Source organism: Leptodactylus fuscus, chromosome 6 (genome assembly GCF_031893055.1).
Source record: "Leptodactylus fuscus isolate aLepFus1 chromosome 6, aLepFus1.hap2, whole genome shotgun sequence".
Taxonomy (NCBI): Eukaryota; Metazoa; Chordata; class Amphibia; order Anura; family Leptodactylidae; genus Leptodactylus; species Leptodactylus fuscus.
The window spans coordinates 33,122,268-33,141,676 of NC_134270.1; the positions used below are offsets into that span (position 1 = coordinate 33,122,268).

General features: G+C 44.2%; 1 protein-coding gene across 9 annotated transcripts in view; it reads left to right on the forward strand.

Moving 5' to 3' along the window:
* Window positions 1-2,802: 2,802 nt before the first annotated feature.
* Window positions 2,803-19,409, forward strand: part of NCAM1 (neural cell adhesion molecule 1) — a 287,420-nt gene continuing 270,813 nt past the window's right edge. For all 9 annotated transcript variants that reach the window (XM_075279655.1, XM_075279659.1, XM_075279660.1 and 6 more), the window contains exon 1: window positions 2,803-3,223. In XM_075279655.1, coding sequence (XP_075135756.1) covers window positions 3,103-3,223 — 121 coding nt within the window. In that variant the 5' untranslated portion in view covers window positions 2,803-3,102. The remainder of the gene's footprint in view (window positions 3,224-19,409) is intronic.

The following is a 19,409-nucleotide window of genomic DNA, read 5'->3' on the forward strand; positions in this document are numbered from 1 at the left end:
GTGACTACTTTAAAATTTCTCAGCAGCATCAATAGTTAAAGTAGCAGTGAAGTGAATCTCAAGAAACCGCATTCACAGACTGCAGAAGGCACCTGAAGTGCAAAGTGTGACGTGCTATGGGTTTGCAGCCTGCGGTATGTGAACTATTGATGTAGATTCATCCGCGGTTTTCGGTCTTGGCAATACAAAGTTGAAAACTGCTGTGACTGCAGAGGTTAAACCCGTGGTATTAAACAACAGTATTTTTTGCCATTGGTGGGTCCTCTGTGGGTGATACCACAGCAGATATCCCACACTAGAATGCCACGAGTGGCTGTAACCCCACAAATATATCTGAAAATGCTAATCGTTAGAGACGTCGCCATAGGGTGACACCTAGGTCATGTTACCTAATGACTAGCCCCAGCCAAAGGGCATACAGTGGTTCTACCATTTCAGCACTGTAATAGGGCTCACCACCTTTCTCAGTGTGCATTGGGTAGGGCCTATCACCAAAAAAAATGGTGCGGTTTTGGGGATTCAGACGCTGTCAGAACATGCTCCAAGTCCAGCATTCAATAAAATGTCGCAGGACAAAGAAGTTGCACTCGCAGGTTTTTTTGTCCGCGACTTTGGGATTGGAGTCTCCAACACCGATGCAAATTTAGAGTTAGGTACACAAATTATGAGATTTCCAGATGCTACAACTTGAATGTTATACAGCGTTCGCACTAGCGCCACTGTCCGCCCTTTGTGCAGAAACACTGCATAGGGATGGCTTGCCAGCGGTTGGTTAAAGGGATTCTATTAGAAATGAGCGAGTAGTATTCGATTGAGTACGTATTCGATAGAGTACTACGGTATTCGAAATATTTGTAATCGTTCGAATACTACTTGCTATTCGCAGTAAATATTCGATTCAGAACCAGCGTTGATTGGCCAAATTCTATACAGTGTACAGCATTTGGCCAATCAATGCTGGTTCTACTGGAGGCTTGTCTGTGAGGAGGCGGAGTCTAAGATCGCACCCGAAAGGAGACTGCTGTGGTCTGATCTTAGACTCCGCCTCTTCACAGACGAGCATCCAGCAGAACCAGCGTTGATTGGCCGAATGCTGTACACTGTATAGCATTCAGCCAATCAATGCTGGTCAATGCATTCCTATGAGAAAAAGCCAGCTCCCACATAACCGCAAGCTGCCAGCTCTCCCGACTAGCAAAGACGAGCCTGCTGCAGAACCAGCTTGATTTGCCTAATGCTATGCACTGTATAGCATTCAGCCAATCAATGCTGGTTCTGCAGGACGAGTAAGGGCCGGTTCACATTAGCGCTTGCCTCTGGTCTGGAAGAAGTCCGAAGGAGGACGCCCCCGAACGGAATATCAGCGCAACTGCAAGCGCTGTGCAGTTAAAGCGCATGGACCCCATAGACTACAATGGGGTCCGTCTGCTTGCCGCGCACTGCCCACACGAATCATTCGTGTGGGCAGTGCGCTGCAAGCAGACGGACCCGTTATAGTCTATGGGGTCCGTGCACTTTAACTGCACAGCACTCCTCCTAAACACTCTCCCCTGCTACTCGTGGACTTGGTGACTCTCCTTTAGTCGAATAGTGGCTTCCCCTGAAACGAGTATTTTTTTTCCATAGACTATAATGGGATTCGATATTCGATCGAGTAGTCAAATATTGAGGCTCTACTTGAAACGAATATTGAATATTTGACTACTCGCTCATCTTTAGATTCTATCATTAGAATTCCCTTTTTTAACTAAGAACACGTCGGAATAACCTTAAGAAAGGCTATTCATCTCTTACTTATCTTTTTCTGATCCGAGCTGCCATTCCTTAGAAATTTCTTCCATATGTAAATGAGTTTTCAGACTGCACTGGGGGCGTTCCCTGTGCTGCCTGAACACTCTCCAGCAACGGCTCTGTTTTCTTCTGTCGGCCGCCTCTTCGTCGCATCACCAGCCACATCTTCATCCAAAAGTGCCGACTGCGCATGTCCATTGGCCATTTACCTGTGGCCTCTTACACGAGCGCCTATTTGGCCACAAGAAATTGGCCAACGGACACGCACAGTCGTCGCTTTTAGATGAAGATGTGGCCGGTGATGCGGCGAAGAGGCAGGCGGCAGAAGAAGACACAGGCGTTGCTGGAGAGTTTTCGCACAGCACAGGGAACGCCCCCAGTGCTGTCTAAATGCTCATTTACATATGGAAGAAATTTCTGCGGATCAGAAAAAGAAAGGTAAAAAAAGAACAGCCTTTCTTAAGGTTATTCTGACGTGTTCTTAGGTAAAAATGGGATCCTAATGATAGAATCTCTTTAAACTGACCGCCAGCAAGCCGCCCTTGTGCAGTTTTTCTGTAAGTGGAAACACAGGCGCTAGTGTGAACGCCGAATTATCCTTTACCAAACCAATATGGGCAATAATAAGTGAACATCTACAAGGAAATCAATGTCCCTGCAGCATCTATAACCCAAAGTGAGCCATAGAAGTCACAGGTATACATCAAATAAATGCTAATAGTGCAATTCCACAATATATCTGTTGGGCTGAGAAGATGCACAGGACTAAAAGCCATAGGCACCAAAAATGCAGCAGAAAGTAGCATATAGTGCAAAAATCAATCCCCACTCCATCTCAATAAGCCTGGTAGTTCAATAAAATGACATCCATTTAATGCAGTTTACAAGAATGGTAACATTGTATCCTGTGTGCATCAGATAGCAAGTCAATCCATTCCATCTTTTGCAAGCAGCTGCATGTGCTCTCTTATCTCTGCCCCTCTCTCCTTGTGCTCAGTAATATTTGTACAGAGGCTGCGGAGGGATACTGCTGTTGGGCTCTTTCTCTTGCATCCAGACACCAACTTGGAGTTTGTGGCTGGGCGCATTGATCAGGTCTGCTTGCTGGGGGTTGTGCTGAGGCTCAGACTGTCACTCATTCTCTGATCAGTGCCTGCACACAGCTTACACAGCAGCTGGCAATCCACTACAGAAAAAAAAAAGAATTCTTTGCAAAAATCCTCACAATCTGCAGAAAAAAAAGCATCAAGACCCCATCTTTTTACCATTGCACTATTACAGCCTTTGCAACAAGGGGGATCTTAAACGCCTATGTTCATCTTTGGACCCATTGTAACAAATAGGAGCAGCAGGAGAAATTCCTCTGTCTGCAGATTTACAATGCTGCAAACTAAGGATCTCATCTGGACTTTATTTTTCCTTGGAGCTGCAGGTATTTTCTTCTGTTTTGTCTTATGTTGCATTTGATTGTTTATTTTGTTCCTGTGCATTTAGAGGATTTCTCTTTACATTCAGCCAGAAGATGCTTGTGTTCTTTGTTGTGATGCCCTTTCTGTGTATGCCTAGGGATTGACTCTAGTATTTGTTTTATATGCTGATGGTTTTGTATCAGAGATCTGGGATAAACTGCAGGGGGATTGGGTTGAGAAGACCCTTTTGTTTTACCCCAGCCTGCATCTGTGTCATTTACATCATGCTTACATGCTAGAAGATGATGAATGGCCATCTATGCAGCACATAGATTGCACATTGCAGCCATACGTGTGGGTTTCTACATGGCACATTCATCCTCATCTCTTGTGTGCCATGTACTGGGCAGTGATGTATTTATCTACTGTGCATGCAAAACATGTAGTGCACAGAATAGTGCACAGAAGACAAGGTGGTGGTGTCAGGGGAGGGGGACATTGTACGCTACATTATTCCAAAATGTGTTGAACTTTGCACGGTGCCCTGGATTTTTTTTTTGTTACAATGGATGTTACATCTGTATCCTTTGCACATTCCTCTTGAGAAAAATGCAGCTTCTCTATGTGATGTGGCTTGGAAATGAGAGATTAGCCATGGCCGGGCAATAAATAGTAACAGGCAATGTTTTCTGTGGCTGACACAACTTCATTTCTGGCTTTATTTCATGTCAAGGGAATGTGAAGTTTGTGGTAATGGTACCCAGCTCTGTAAGAAAGGCTTGCAGATGGGTGAACTCCCTCCCTCATCTCTCATGCATCAACATGGATTTGTTTGCAAGCAGATTTGATGATGGTTGCAGCTTTCCATTTGATGCGTGTGTGTGTGCCACATGATGCCAGGCTCATTTGCAAAGAGGCAGGTGTGATGTGGAGGGCACATACCGGGATGGGCATGGTGGTCTTTATTGTGTGCACTGTAATAAAGAAGGGTGATGGGGTTTTTGCAAGGTGCGTTGCATCACAACAACACCTAGGGTTGCAAAATGGTGTTTTGGTGATGCCCCCATTACACTGCCACTTGTGTATGCCATAACCATTCCCTCTCGTGAACACATCGCAACAGTGCAGTGCTGTGGTAAGGAGTGGACGCACACTGCCTATGTGCCCTGCTTGTGTACTCAAGAGCCCGGATTAAAATGGAGGAGGAGGAGGAGGAGGATGGCAGGTGGCACCTACAGATATATGTGCCCATGACCAACGTGAACTGATAATAGATAGGATGGCAAATGTTGAGATTATTGGGCGGCACTTTGTGAATTTGTCTCAAGTTGAACCAAAGGGGGCGCCTGTATGTCAGCCCTAGCCTTGTACATGTACGCCATTTCTGAGTTTTGGGCACACGGGCGTAGAGGCTGGATACATATGTTGTAGTTTTTGTCAGGGCTCAGCCACGCCCCTGCTGGTTGGTACTTGATGGGTAAATGTGTCGCACCATTTTAGGGTTCATTGTCGCACCCTGGTTAATACGTGATTGTATCCATTTTAACCCTCTGTGGAAAGGAATATACATCCATTTCTATATGTGCAGAGACCATTGTAGTCAGTGTGTTTACAGATAACTGGGTACCTGAGATGGCATTCTGTGTCAGGTTGAATGGGATTGTGTCCTTCTTGCAGTACATGGCCATTGTGCTTGAGCATCGTACAGTACAGACGTGACTGAGACATTATTATTTATTACGCATGTTCTGCCCGTTATGAACCGCTCAGGGTTGCCACATTATGGTAGAGGGGATGAGGGAGACTCCCTGTTCTGCCGTGCAGGGGCGACGCTGTCGGTGCACAGAGCTCTGCATTGTGGTGATTGCATTGAAAATGCCTTTATTAACAATCAGTCGTCCATCAATTATACAATGTATTGCGACGCAGCACAAGCTGAATTATAATATGCAATAAATAATACATTCATACATAACATACAGTGACATATACAGCAAGGGCAAAACCCTACACTATACACAACCCCACATGCTACACTATCATACATTTAACTAGTAGAACATTAATGTACAATCAATAAAAACATCAGATGTGTGATGGGATGGGGGGAATGGGAAAGGGGGAAGGGGAGGGGGCAATCACAGGCCTGAAGCTTTATTGAAGGACAACACACAAGAGGAGAGTGGGGGAAGGAGAGGGGATTCAGTCCTCTTCTTCCTCTTCTCCATTCAGGCGATCCATGATAGAATAGTCCCATTGCAGGCTGTGGAACTGTCTGCAACAATCCTGTATGGAAACACTCTCTCTTCGTAAAATGAGTCTAAAAACAGTTCATAAGGCACCAAGCTTCCAGGATATCTCCCAGGAAATAGTCCATTAAACACCGTCTGGTGAGAAGGGCTGCTCCTGGGAACGGGATCCCCAAGTTCATGTTCCAAGACATCCAACGGGCCCTGAGGAAAAGGACACTCCTAGGAAAGGTGCAAAGATGTTTCCTCCACAATTCGGTATCTGGAGTCTACCGGGTCTTGCTCAAGTTTTGGGCATGCATGAATGATGGGAGGGGCAGATTCAATTGGATGGCCATCTACAACATATCCATGTGCACATTGGTCAGCAGATTAGAAGACCCATCTCAAACGATTTTCATGGCATCTGCAGGGAGTCCTGAAACAAACTCTATCAAATCTTTAGTTTGGATGAGCTTGTGAGTTGTCTTTGACTTCCAAAGATTGGGTTGGAGACCCTTCAGTTGGGGATCCCTCAGAAACTTGGGTACGCCTCCATAGAACCAAGGGGTGGTCCAATTGTAAGGAACGGAGCTGTCCCACTTCTCCCAGCTGAGGCCCCTCCACAAGGGGAAGAAGAAACAAACGAGACGGCCTTACCTGCTGTATCATTTGCTGTCCTCAGAGTTCTACAAACACAGTCATATGCAAAAGCAATCCTTAGGAGTGTTGGGATATCTAGGATGCCTTTCCCACCCTTGTACATTCCTTGGCATTCTCTCCATCTTGTAGCCCCAGATGAGATGAAACACTGTCCTGGTGAAGGCCTTTGGCAAAAGGGGCCAAACCTGTGTGGTGTACTGTAGCAAAGGCAGAACTTTGTTCCTCAGGACAAGTGCTTTCCTCTCAATGGAGAACTTTCCAAACCAGACTCCCAACATTTTGATGAAATCCGGTTGAAAACAGGAACAGGGCAGAGGAAGTAAGTTGCCAGTACCCAGAGAGCATAGCTTCTGACTTCTTGCAGTTGACCTTGGCCCTTGGAGCTTGTCTGAACTTCTCGCAGGTCTGGATGAGTGCTGTCACCGAACGTTGATCAGCACAGAAGACGGCCACATCATCTATAAACATATGCACTTGACCTTGTAGCATCCTGGACCCAGTTCCATGATTCTTCTAATCTGTCCATTCTGTTGGATAGACTTTGCGCTGTATAACACAAACAAAAAGGAGAGGTGAAAGTGGAGAGTCTTGTTTTGACCCCAGAGTGGATCAGAAAGGGGTCAGTCTCCTAGCCGTTCACTAACACCGTGCTGCAAATGTCATAGTAAATCAGGATAACATAACAACAGAACATCTTACCCATACCAAGTTGGTAGAGATCCTTTGCCATGAAGTCGTGGTAGACATGATCAAAGACCTTCTCACTTGAGATGCCATTAAAACCACCTGGCAGAGTTTTTTGATGCATGTGCTGGTTGTAAAAGTGAAAAATGTTAAAAGAAATGTTTGGCCAGCAAGGATGGACAGGGGCAAGGCCATCAGCCCCCACCATTATCAGAATTTGCACCAGAAATGTGGCCTTAGACTTTTGCGTTAGGTTCACTCTAGTGCTGGCTCTTCGTTGTTCGGCTCTATCAGGATCCGAACAACGGAAAGGCAGAGATTGGCATGGAACTTGGTGGACCTTATTGACCATATTGGGATCCATCAGCAGACTCTGATGCAGATGTGAAACCAGTCTTAATAGGAGAAGTAAGATTGGTGAAGTTCTCTCTGGGACCCCTGTGGATCAGCTGTTTCAAGAGACCAAAGTGCTCTGACAAGCACTGCAACCTCTTCACTTAAATGGAACTGAGCTGCATCAGGTCATGTGACCAATGAACATAGTGTCACATGGCCTGTAGAGCGGAATCGGTTCTCTGCTTCAAACAATTGATCTGTGGGGGGGGTCCCCTGTGTTGGACTTCTGATGACCTTTGATGACCTATACAAAGAATAAGTTGTCAATCATATAAACCCAGTAGACGCCTTTAAAGCCAGAGTCCCACCTTGCAAAAATGCTGTGTTTTACATTACCTACAAAGTGGATGGGATCTTGGCTAATCCCATTCACACATTGCAGAAAAAAGTCTGCAACAGAAATTATGTGATTTCAAAAACATTTGCGTTTTTTGTAAAACATAGCCTGTCAATTATGAGATGTTGCACTACATTTTATACTAAAAAGATAAACATATTAAAGGGATGTCCATGTTGTTACTATTGATGTATTCTTAGGATTGGTCATCTGTATCAGATTGGGCGGGGTTCGACACCTGCCACCCCTTGCCCATCAACTGTTTGGTGGAGCCGCAATGTACTGGAACTGTGAAGTGAAATGTGGAACTTCATTCTGGAAAATTCTACAAGATATTGGATGTGTCTGAGGGTGATTTACTTTCTACATGACAAGGGTGGGCCTTGGCTACCTGTAAGACTTGTATTATTTTTAAAGGGGGTCTTTCACCTTGGTCCAATTAAAAGGGAGTTGTCCCACCACAAACATATCCCCTATCCACAGATTAACCAGGGTGTGACCACTGGGATTACCCTGGGGGTATTGTTATTTCCCATTATGAATGGAGAGGTGGACACAAAACCGCGTCCCCACCCCATATATTTCAATGTAACCACACTAGAGATAGTGGTCATACTAAAATCAATAGAGCAGGGACAGGCTTTTGTATCTACCACTTCATTCAAAATGGGGAATAAAAACAACCCTGGTGTCATGGTATGTTACAAACCCAGTCATTGGACCCCCCCAACTGATCTGCAAGGGGATATGTTGATTGTTGGGACATCCCCTTTAAGATAAGGAATTTTTAAAATTACATAAGGCTCTATTTCTGTACTGTAAAAAAAAAATAAAAAAAAAAATGTAAGGCTTCCCTTGACCTTATTGGTTGAGAGTTACAGTACTTGCCATTCATCGAACAGTTTCCATTGGTGGCCCATGTGGCTTTATCAGTAGTATCTGTTAAAACTGTAAATTAACATGCTGAGTTTAGTTCGGCTGAGACGTGGCTGGGCTGGTAGATGTGGCTAACATGGGCCATGGTTGGGCTGGTAGATGTGGCCATCACGGGCCATGGTTGGGATGGTAGATGTGGCCAACATGGGCCATGGTTGGGCTGATAGATGGGGCCATCACGGGCCATGGTTGGAATGGTAGATGTGGCCAACATGGGCCAAGTTTGAGCTGGTAGATGTGGCCATCACAGGCCATGGTTGAGCTGGTAGATGTGGCCAACATGGGCCATGGTTGAGCTGGTAGATGTGGACAGCAAGGACCATAGTTGGGCTGCTTGATGTGGCCAACACAGACCAGGGTTTGGCTGGTAGATGTGGCCAACACGGGCCATGGTTGGGCTGATAGATGGGGCCAACACAGGGGCCATGGTTGGGCTGGTACATGTGGCCAACACAGGCTTGTCAGAGGGAACACAGTCATGTGAGGCTGAGGCCACATGATTGTTGCAGATTTTGCTGAGTTTTCTTTAACTAAAGCCAAGAATGGAGTTAGAAGAAGGAAAAAGTATAAGAGTGTCCTTTCCCATTGTGTTTCCAATTCCTCTTCAAGCCACTTTTGGTTTTGGCTTAAAAAAACCCCCAACAAAATGCAGCTTTTTCACTAGGCGTGGTCTTAACTTTAGGATACGTACTCACGTAACAGTAGTCACATGTGCCCAAAATCCCCACATCTGTAATTGCTCGACAATACTGTAAAATTGTGCGATTGCCACAATATATATATACAGATATACAGATATATATATATATATATATATATATATATATATATATATATATATATATTATACATTTTTTTTCCCATTTGCACCATATCATAGCCGGCACCTTGTTTGTGCATAAGGCAGGACTACGACCGGTGTAGAATAGGTTTGTCAGGCCAAACAATCCTCCCCTTTGTATACCACACAAGTGCACTACATGAATGGATCTGAGCACATACATTTTGGGCAGGAGAGTTACAGACTATTCCTACACCTCCATAATGTGGAGAGGACTTCTTTTTAGGTTATTGTAACATATATGGACAGGCTTTTAGGGAGGGCTGGATTAGAATAATGGAGAGTGACAAAAGGGTTGTGCATAATGGATCTGCAGGCATTGTATTCTACAACAGTTTTGACCTTTTGCCCCTTCCCTACAAGTAGTTGCCCCTTCCTAACAATGCCTTCATTTGCCCTTGTGTTTATTACAATTCTTTAAGACTTTTCAGAGCTGATTTATAGGGCAAGCAGATGGCTTTTTTTTCTGCCCCCTTCCCCCTGCGTTTTATGGAAAGGGCATCTGTGCGAAAATAGGGGCATGCCGATTAAATAGAAAAAACATTAAAATGCTATGTAAATCTTAATGGGACATCTGGATGTATTAATTCTAACTGTGACTATGTTACATACCTGCATCAAACTGCATCATGTGAATACAGCCTTAAAAATACAAGGTTTGGAGGTTTTGTATAGGACAGGAGGGAGAAGCTGAAGCAATTGGTTGGGGAGAGGCGGTGGGGGGTGAAACTCTCAGCACCTGCTGCAATCTGTCTGCAGGGAGTTGTGAACCAAGGAGCTTCAGACACAGCAAACCCTTTCCTTGGGGATTCGTCTTAAAGAAAACAAGTCTCCGTATGATGAAAGTGCAGTTTATTTTGCTGTGTTTCCTCTAAATATTAAGACAAGCGACTCCTAGTAAATATATTACCGACACATTATCATGGATACCCCTGACCCGGCGACTTCACAGTATAAGAGCTTAAAGACGCGCACAAGTCCGTCCAGGTCAACAAATGTTTTTCTCACAGTCTTGATCCTGAAAGAACGAAACCTCTAGGACGGAGTCATAAAGTGTCAAGAATGTTTCCTGACTTTATAAGGGCTCATCCACTTCTGCGCAAATGAATTTACAACTGCTCTATCATAGGAGCAGAACAACGAAAGCAGTGGAAGTGCCAAAGCCATTACATGGTGGACTCCAACATCGCCCAGTGGACCCCATTGACTATAATGAGGGTCCTTGACTGTTGAGTGGTTTTTCGTTGGCAGAATTAGCGAATGATTATAGGTGTACTGGAGGGATTTGGCACTCGGCACGACTTATTTCCACTGTGTGGGTAGATACTTCTTCCTAAATATAAACTTACAACTAAGCAGAGAATACAGACAGAATCAGTACAAGGATAATCCAAAAAATGTTTTTTGGATGGCATTTCGGTTTTAATAAAGGCCCTGACTGGTGCCGGGAATGGGTTACTTATGAAGAGGTTCTGCCATGGAACTGGCAGAGATTTCCATTATAAATCATGCCAAAACACTGGCATGAGTTATAATGAATAGGTGGGCCAAGGTATCCGCAGCCAACCCATTGGCACAATGGGGCGAGCAAGTGGTACACAATGAGGATTGTGGTACACACTTGGTGAAAGAAAGGTCCTGCCACCAAACATTTACCACTGTTTCATCCCTGAACCCCAAAAACTGGGGTAGAGGGGTTGATAAATCTAGCCCACTGTGTTATTTTTATGGAACGGGATTCTCCATATGCTGATAATGTGTTGTCAGGTTGTCAACCACAAAGACTTGAATGTTGTGTTTGATGTTTAGAAAATGTTTGGATCTGCTTCTAAGGTTTGGAAACTCTTTGGATGTCGGCACAAACTTTGGCTATACAGACTTGTGTCTACGAGTGCCAGGTAGCATCCGCCTGACTTTTGGCTTTGTAGTCTAGGGTGTAATAGCTGTTTCTTACTGGAAAGTCACATCCTTAAGATAATAGGTGCTGTGGAGCCACATTGGGGATATTTTCTAGTTATGTAGTGAGGTTAGAACTCAAAAGTCCACCCAGTTGAACAAATGTTTTTCTTCCAGTGTTGTCCCGGTAATGTTGAGTACTGATCGCAGACAGCACACAGACGAAAAACTTGGTCATCTGAATAGGCTCTTAGTAAGGGTAAAGGCCCTACTAGATTGCCCGATATTCAGGGCTATTAAGTGCTCCTTGTCTAATACATCTACCGATCCGCTGTCTAGTGAGTGAACACTGACTGGTTGGCTGATTTTATATTTTATGTAGGATAAGTGATATGCAGATTATTGGCATTGTGCTGAGTAATCCATGCATTACTGCCAATAATCCCATTCAACTTGCATTGGCCTGTGTATTAACGTCATTCTCCTTGATTGGGACTTCGGGTGGCCTAGATCTGGCCATCTAATGCACCATTAACTTCTACATGAGTAAACCACAGATCAAACCAAGAAGTACAGTAAGATCTATTTAGCATTCATATATCCTACAGTGTCCTATTGTCTATTTTAAAGCGACTGTCCAGGCAGGAGCTCAGAAATGACCTACAACCCTTGACCACTTCTTGCTCTTGTTGGTCTTTACCTCGGCTCTGTAAGGACAGAGTTATGATTAGTGTCTACATTGAGCTTTAGTTAGGTTTGAGTGATCGTGTTCGGAAAAGATTGTATTGTATTGTATAAGATTGTGAAGGCTCCACTGCGGTTCCATAGGAATGAATGGAAGCAGCCGCCACACAGCCTTAACCCCCTGCGCGCCGGCTGCGTCCATTCTTTCTAATGGGAGACTAGCTAACATCTCTAGTAGCTACTTACCTGCAGAGATGGCTGGTCTGGTGCCCGGTGTTCTTGTTCTTCTTCGCTTTGCTGCCTCCGCCTCCCAGGTTAGTGTTAAAGAGCTAGCAAGAAGGCGGGGCTTGTGGCTTAGGAGAGTGTGGGTGGGCACAGGGTGGGGAGACGTGACGTCTCCCCTCCCAGTACCTGCCCACACTCTCCAAACACGCCCACACTCTCCTAACCTGGGAGGCAGGGGGCAGCGAGGCGAAGAAGAACGAGAACAACGGGCACCGGACCAGCCATCTCTGCAGGTAAGTGGACACCAGGGGGTACTAAGTAGCCAGAGGATTAATAAAAAATCCTCTGGCTACATAGTGATTAAAAATAATCACTACACAGTGTGGATTCTAACAATTAAAGCGTTCAATTGTTAGATTCCATGCTGTATAGTGAATAGGATTGTTTTTAAAATCTGATCTCCAATTAGTAAAAAAAATCCCATTAACTTGCATTGGGATCGGAATTGGGATCGAGATCGGTTTCGAATGATCGGAAATCGGATTTCAAAATTGATCCTGAAAATTCAAGATCGGCTCAACCCTAACTTTAGTACCTACAAGCAGTCTTCGGTACTCCTCCTGCTATATCATGGTTCAGTCTCAATCTGCTTCTCTCCCCCTGCCATTTCCCCTCTCCCCTTTCAGATTGGCTGTACCTTATATACACAAGCCCATCACATGCTTACCAGGAAGTCAGCGTTTCCCATTATAGCGAGGGCAGTAAGATTATAAAGAACAGATTAATAATTCTCCAGGGACCAAAAGATGTTTATCAGGTAATTGCCTCATGTATCCTGAGGGGAACGAGTCATGGTACAACTGGCCATACACATTATGTAGCTGTCAGATGAACACTTGACTCCCCCCATACATAAGCCTAGAGTGAAGAAAGGGGAGAAGGCGCTTATTTCCCTGAGAACAGAAGGGTTGGGTAGTTCAAATCCAATTACCCAATCCTTATCTCCTCCAACAGTCAAGAGGACCCCATATACATTGCAAGGGTTTGTCTGTCCCATCAAATTGGTGGGTTTGGCCAGTATACGTCTAGTGTGTACAGTCATCTTATAGGAGGAAGAGGAGGGTCCACACGGCAAAGCTTACTGAATTCTCGTTTATGGAAATAAGTCTGTAAGTGCACTATGGATGGGTCCAATTTGCCAAATTTGCCTGCAGACAGCCAGAAATGTTGCAAACAACTAAAGAGTTAGCAACTGGCAGCAATTCTAAAGGATAGCAAAATTTCATAAAGCAGATTACAGGCCAGTTGGCCCCAGTTGCACCTGTAGACCGTTCTATATATCCATAAAAAGATAATTATCTGCATTGTTTGTGGGGATGTGTTTCGGCTCCTCTTATTGATTTGGAAGGTCCTGATAGATTCAAGAAAACGATTTACAGAATGAGGTCATATGTGACTTTGTCGCCAGTGTAACAAATTTGCCACCAATTTTTGCATCTTTATATAATTATTCTTAATTTAGATACATTCTTTACTGCGATGAAGACTGTTTTGTCACACTTACTCCTAGGTGTAAAGACGTAGATCTCTGGGAATTAATGTGTCGTTGGATCTGTTAGCCTAGAAAATTCTTTCATTGGTCTTATGTATACTGTACATGGCGCTCACAGCTCCATCTATACAACTGCGCTTCTCTCTGGGTTTAAGAAGATTTTTAGATTTTTCAGCTGGAACGTGTAGATTTACAGATTTCTATCCAAACAGACTTTCTGGCATGGAGGAATATTAATCGAAATAAAATCTAGATAGCAACCTGTTCATAATTTATGAGCCTCAGTTTCTAGCATGTGTAGACAGAAATAGATATTACCTCATATGCATTGCAGCCTATGTAAAAGGCGTGAATTCCCAGGTGCAACCAAGTGGAAAAACAATAACTGGTTTAAGTTAATGAGGACAGAAATTTTGGAAAAGCTGTCCATGGGAGTAATGTACTGAGAACTGTGCAGGATTTCATATTCCCCATGGCCAACACTGTATCCTTTAAACAACTCATCATCCATTGTGATGGGCGGCAGACAACGTTCTTGTGACATAAGAAGGGATTCATTATATTACCACTATTATTCTTATTCTTAGACCAGTCATACAGTGTAACATTAGGTACCCACTAGCATTGTCAGGTCCGTCAGGGGACATGAACAACGGAGAGGTGGACCACTAAAACAGTGGACTGACTATATTGGGGTCCATTGGGTGTCCAAAGGTCTTTTTCCTCTGCCAGTCTATGGCGGACACTGCAATCTCCTTTGGCGCAATGTGAATGACATACCAGGCTGTCCGTAGCCTAATTTTGGCACACATTTCCTGACACATCCCAAATCTATCTTCTTTGCTCTCCTCTTGTTTTCTCTATACATAACTGTTTCCAGTATTTCTCCCCATTCAGCCCTCATACTCCGGACCTCACTACCCCAATTGACTAGACTCTCACCCACCTTTGGACCCTTTAGGTTGAGGACCACTCGGAGTGGGTTGTACAGTACCATCATAGTAGATAAGGTTTCACTCAATCTAATCCGCATGCAGTGCTCACTGCCCTGCGTTGCGAGTTTAATTCTGTAATATGTCAATTATTGATTGATGGGGAATGAAGGACCAAAGGTCCGTTGAGGGAGAACCGCGCACACTGGTATGGATAGGAAGATGGCGAACCAGGGTCCAATTTCATAGGATTTATTGAGTGGTTAAAAATACAGCATATAGAACGACGCGTTTCGGGCCTTATACTGGCCCTTTCTCAAGTGCAAAAAACGAGAGCTTAAATGGCCTTGGGGAAATGGGTTCTCTGTTCCAAATAAATAGGCCTGTGCAATTGAATGGGAGTGCAAGTCCAACTGATTGATTGATGAAAGTCTTATCGGCACGTTCAGCCTTAGAAAGCAGGTGGAGACCTCTGGAAATTCCTGCACGTATTTTTTTTTGGTTTCGACTTTTTTAAGCAAAACATTTTTATGAATTTCTGTGATGGAAGTTTAGTGGGGTGTCCACTATAAGTGTCCCAACGGTAAAAGTATCAACTAACTTTTCTGGAAACCTAAAGCCTATGCTGCCACTACATTAGCATCTCAGCAGTTTCTACCCTCTACAGTTATCTCCGTTCACCTTCCTTTCTAGATAAGTCCTTGTGGGAAGGGTTATCTTTCCTTTTATGCCCGACACTCATTTAGCCCATGTTTATTGCACAGCGCCCTGAAACTAGAGGTTTCCCCAACGGTGTTTTTAGGGCTAGTTCACACGGGGCCAAAGGGGCTGATTTTGACAGCGGAATCCACGTCATAATTGGCCCCTTTACAATGGTGGTCTATGGAGACCACTATAGTCCTTTTTTAGAAAAAAAGAAGCGAGCTGCCCTTTCTTCAAGCGGAAGCTGCGACTTGCTGAACCGCAGCTTCCGCCTGGCAACCGCAACCTCCGGCATCGGCCCATTCATTTGAGCTGACTCCGGGGTGGGGGAAGCCGCGACCGCGACATTGTGGCAGGCGGGTTTGACCATATTTTGACTTGGCTCCCCAAGTCAAAATATGGTCAAAATCCGCCCCACCGCCCCACGTGTGAACGAACCCTAATAGTGATGCACAGTAGGATTATCAGTATCTGTTTGTTTGGGGCGATACGCAGACCCATCACGGTTCCACTGATCCAGCTGTGTCCGGATATCGGAAGCTACTGCTGTGCTTAGGACCATAAGCAGCTCGGCTTCAATTCAAGCAGCTGCAGCCCCATCCACTCTGTAGTGGTGGCACTGGGTACTGCAACGCTGCAACTATCACTTCAATAGAAGAGGAGCTGCTTCTTGTCCCATCCATGGGAGCAAATGATCGGTGCAGTTTTTGGGTATCAGACCCCCATCAATTAAAAACTTTATACTATTAATAATTCCTTAGGATACTTGACATAGACTAATATGCATTCGCTTGTTGTAATTTCTAGACTAGAAAGTTTTCCTGCTCTCTCTGTAGCAGATAATGACGTATTTATTGCCCTCATTAATATTTTCTGTGGTTGTCTTATTTACTGTGCCAAATATGTCAACTTGTCATCAGTGTCTTTTCTCTTTGTATAATAGCGATCTCTACTTAGAAATATTTATAGCTATTTGTTAAGTCGGTCTGTGGTTGCGCATTGACTGAATCAGTATGTGGTGAGCTTGGCGTGAAGCCTTTCCAGCATGGCTTGATATATTCTTTTGCTATCCTATGAATAGCGAACAGCGGAGGTAAGATTTGCTGTGTTTTATATTTTTGGGAGTACGATTGATAAAGGTATTAAATTATTAGGAGTTACATTCCCGAGCAGTTGTATACAATTTATGTGTTGGTGTTTGGCGGTCCAGTGGAATGAATCATGTCCGGCCTATTCAATGGGGTTTTCCAAGAATTGAAAAAATCAAGTTGGTGGGAAATGTGATAAAGTAGATTGTTACTTGTCTGGTAAATCCTCTGCTGCTGCAGAACCACTTGTTTGGTGGTCCTGTTGACTTGTGATGCCATAGCGTGTATGCACGTATGACCGCTGCAAGCGGTGGCTGCTCTCTATGGTGTCGCCTCCATACGCCAAACTCCTAGACCGCTTACATAGGGATCTTTCCTAAGTGATGCATATATCCCCTTGTTGGCTGATATATAACTAGTGACAAATATTGCAAAATTGTGCAAGTAGGAAGATCCTAGTCGTGAATCTTGTGTAATATTTACAGTCTACAAGCGGCAATGGTTGTACAAGCTTAGTGACGTCCCCGACTCGTTCCATGCATGCCATATGTTAATTAAAGCGCCTGATGGCATCATTAGGTGAGAGGCAAATGTGGCAGGTGCGACTCCTCTCAGCACATAGGTGCAGGCTACGAGGTGTCATATACAGCATACATAACATGTTTGTGAACATTGCACCTCTGGCTGCCATAGCACCAGGTAAAGCACAATGATATAAGTATCTTCTAGCTGTTTATATAAAAGAGTCAGCGTCACATTAGTCAGGACCTGTCATCACTCCTGACTAGGGATGAATTAAGCTGTTTGTAACAGTCAACACTTGGCCTCTTCTGGGCTCCATTGGGGTGTCCATTGGTCTTTGTAGGCCTACTGGGTGATGTCGCTTCTGGGTGACGTGTGATTGGGCCTCAGTGGTCATGTGAGGGATGTTGACGTCATAATGCTTTGACGCAAGTCGATTTTGAGTCTGTCGATGTCGCTGGAAGTGCCATCAGATAGCATAAGAGAGGCCAGACACGATGAAAGAAAGTGAGCATGACTGGTTTCTAATTTTTTGCACCGCCCCTGAGCTTCCAATTATTATATTCTAGGATCTAAAGCGAGCCCAGCATTTAGTATAGCATTACTGCTTTGGAACGAAATGGAACCAATCTCAGAGATATTAGTAGACGGAATATCATGAGGTTGTAAGCCCTCGCGGGCACGGCCTTCTACTCCACTGTGCCAGTCGGTCACTATTATGTTAGTATTATATCTACCTGTATATTCTGTGTACTGTATGTAACCCCCAAATGTAAAGCACCATGGAATTAATGGTGCTATATAAATAAACAATAATAATAATGAGGTTCACCTTTGTACCTGAGATTTCTGCAGCATCTCTCTCTCATAACTCTGCATCGTGAAAAACCGCCATTGTCAGCACTGAATGGACAGCGACAGCAACTTTGTAGGGATTACCCTTCCCCCCGACCTGCTAACATTGAATTCTCAGTTTATTATAAAAATTCTAAGTAAAAAATTAATCTATACTAACCTATATCCTCCTCTTCGTTTCTGTACCGGGCTTTCTGTCACCACCCCATCTCTGGTTATATACGGAGCACGGGCCCGCTGCAGCGGTATAGACCTGAGAGTGGTCATGGTGTGCTGTGGCCCCATTGACGTGATGTCACTCTATACAGAGTAGTGGTAATGATGGCGTCCAGGTATAGAGGGGAGGATGAATTAATTTTTAGCCTTCTTTTTCCCACTTGCACTGAATTTTATAAGGACAGGCCCTATGAATTGCGCCAATTTACTTCAGCTGGAAATCTATACTCTAAAAAGTTGTAAGATATAAAACTTAGTAAATAAGTGTAAAATATATAAAGTAATTGTCTGGGACAGTCTGACGCTTTAAGTAGTAATGATACATTGGACCATGCAGATTACCATCCCCCTCCGGCCCTATAACAAAAGGCCTTTCTCCAAAGAAGTACCCTTTTGTGATGCGAGTATAATGAGGAGTAATGTCAGAAGGTCCTTGTTTATTTGTTATGTAGATTAGGGTCAGGGCTCCTTTCTGAAATGTTGTATCTGTGTAAAATTGTTGCTTTCCCTCAATATTGGCTGCTTGGCCCAAAATAGAATTGTTATTGGCAAATTACGTTTGACAAGGGACAGTAACAAAGACACAAGACACCAGACTCTGTGAAATTCTTCACATTTTATTCTTGTTTATGGGAGGTTCACACTAGTGCTCCAAAAGGCGGGCTGCTAAAACAGCGATTACACATGGACCCTGGCAGACCTCATTGACTATAATGGGATTCATTGGGTGTCCGTGGTTTTCAATGGTTGCATTTAGATGACTCCTTTTGCTATCCCCTCATTGTGTTTCTGCATACTTCAGCAAGTACCAAATATTGGAGGCCCATATGGATCCACAGTCATATCAACAGCTGATCAGTGGGAGTGCTGTGTGCCAGACCCCCAGCGATCTGATGACTTAAGGAGAGATCATCAGTAATCCCAGGAACACCCCTGTAAACTTTCCGAACCTGGATGGAATTTTGCAGCTGTAACAATGTGTCCCTGACATCTCAACTTGCATATGGGGAAACGATTACATCCAGAACCACATGGAGATTGATTTTATATTTTCGGCTGGAGTTGATGATCAGTTTGTTGTTTCCTCGGAGTGTGGAAAGTGGCTGTAAGTAGCTGAAGCGGACAACATGGTCTTTCTGGCAAAGTGGTGCATTATGCATTACCCGCAGAAGCATTAGATGAAACCTCTGCCGATTCTAAGTGATGACAATAACAACTTCCCGAGTCCTTGTGTTTGGAAAAATACATTTAATGATGTCATCCGAATAAACCAGATCGTGATGAATATCTGCTGGAAATTGACAGATTGGTCCATTGGGATTTCTTACAGACAGTGGACTCTTATCCAATTTGGCACTCGTTCTAGCTGGAGACATAGAATGGCTGACTGCTCCTAAGTAGACTATATAGGACGTTGCAGATTTTGAGTGTCCCATGGTGTAAGATTCACTG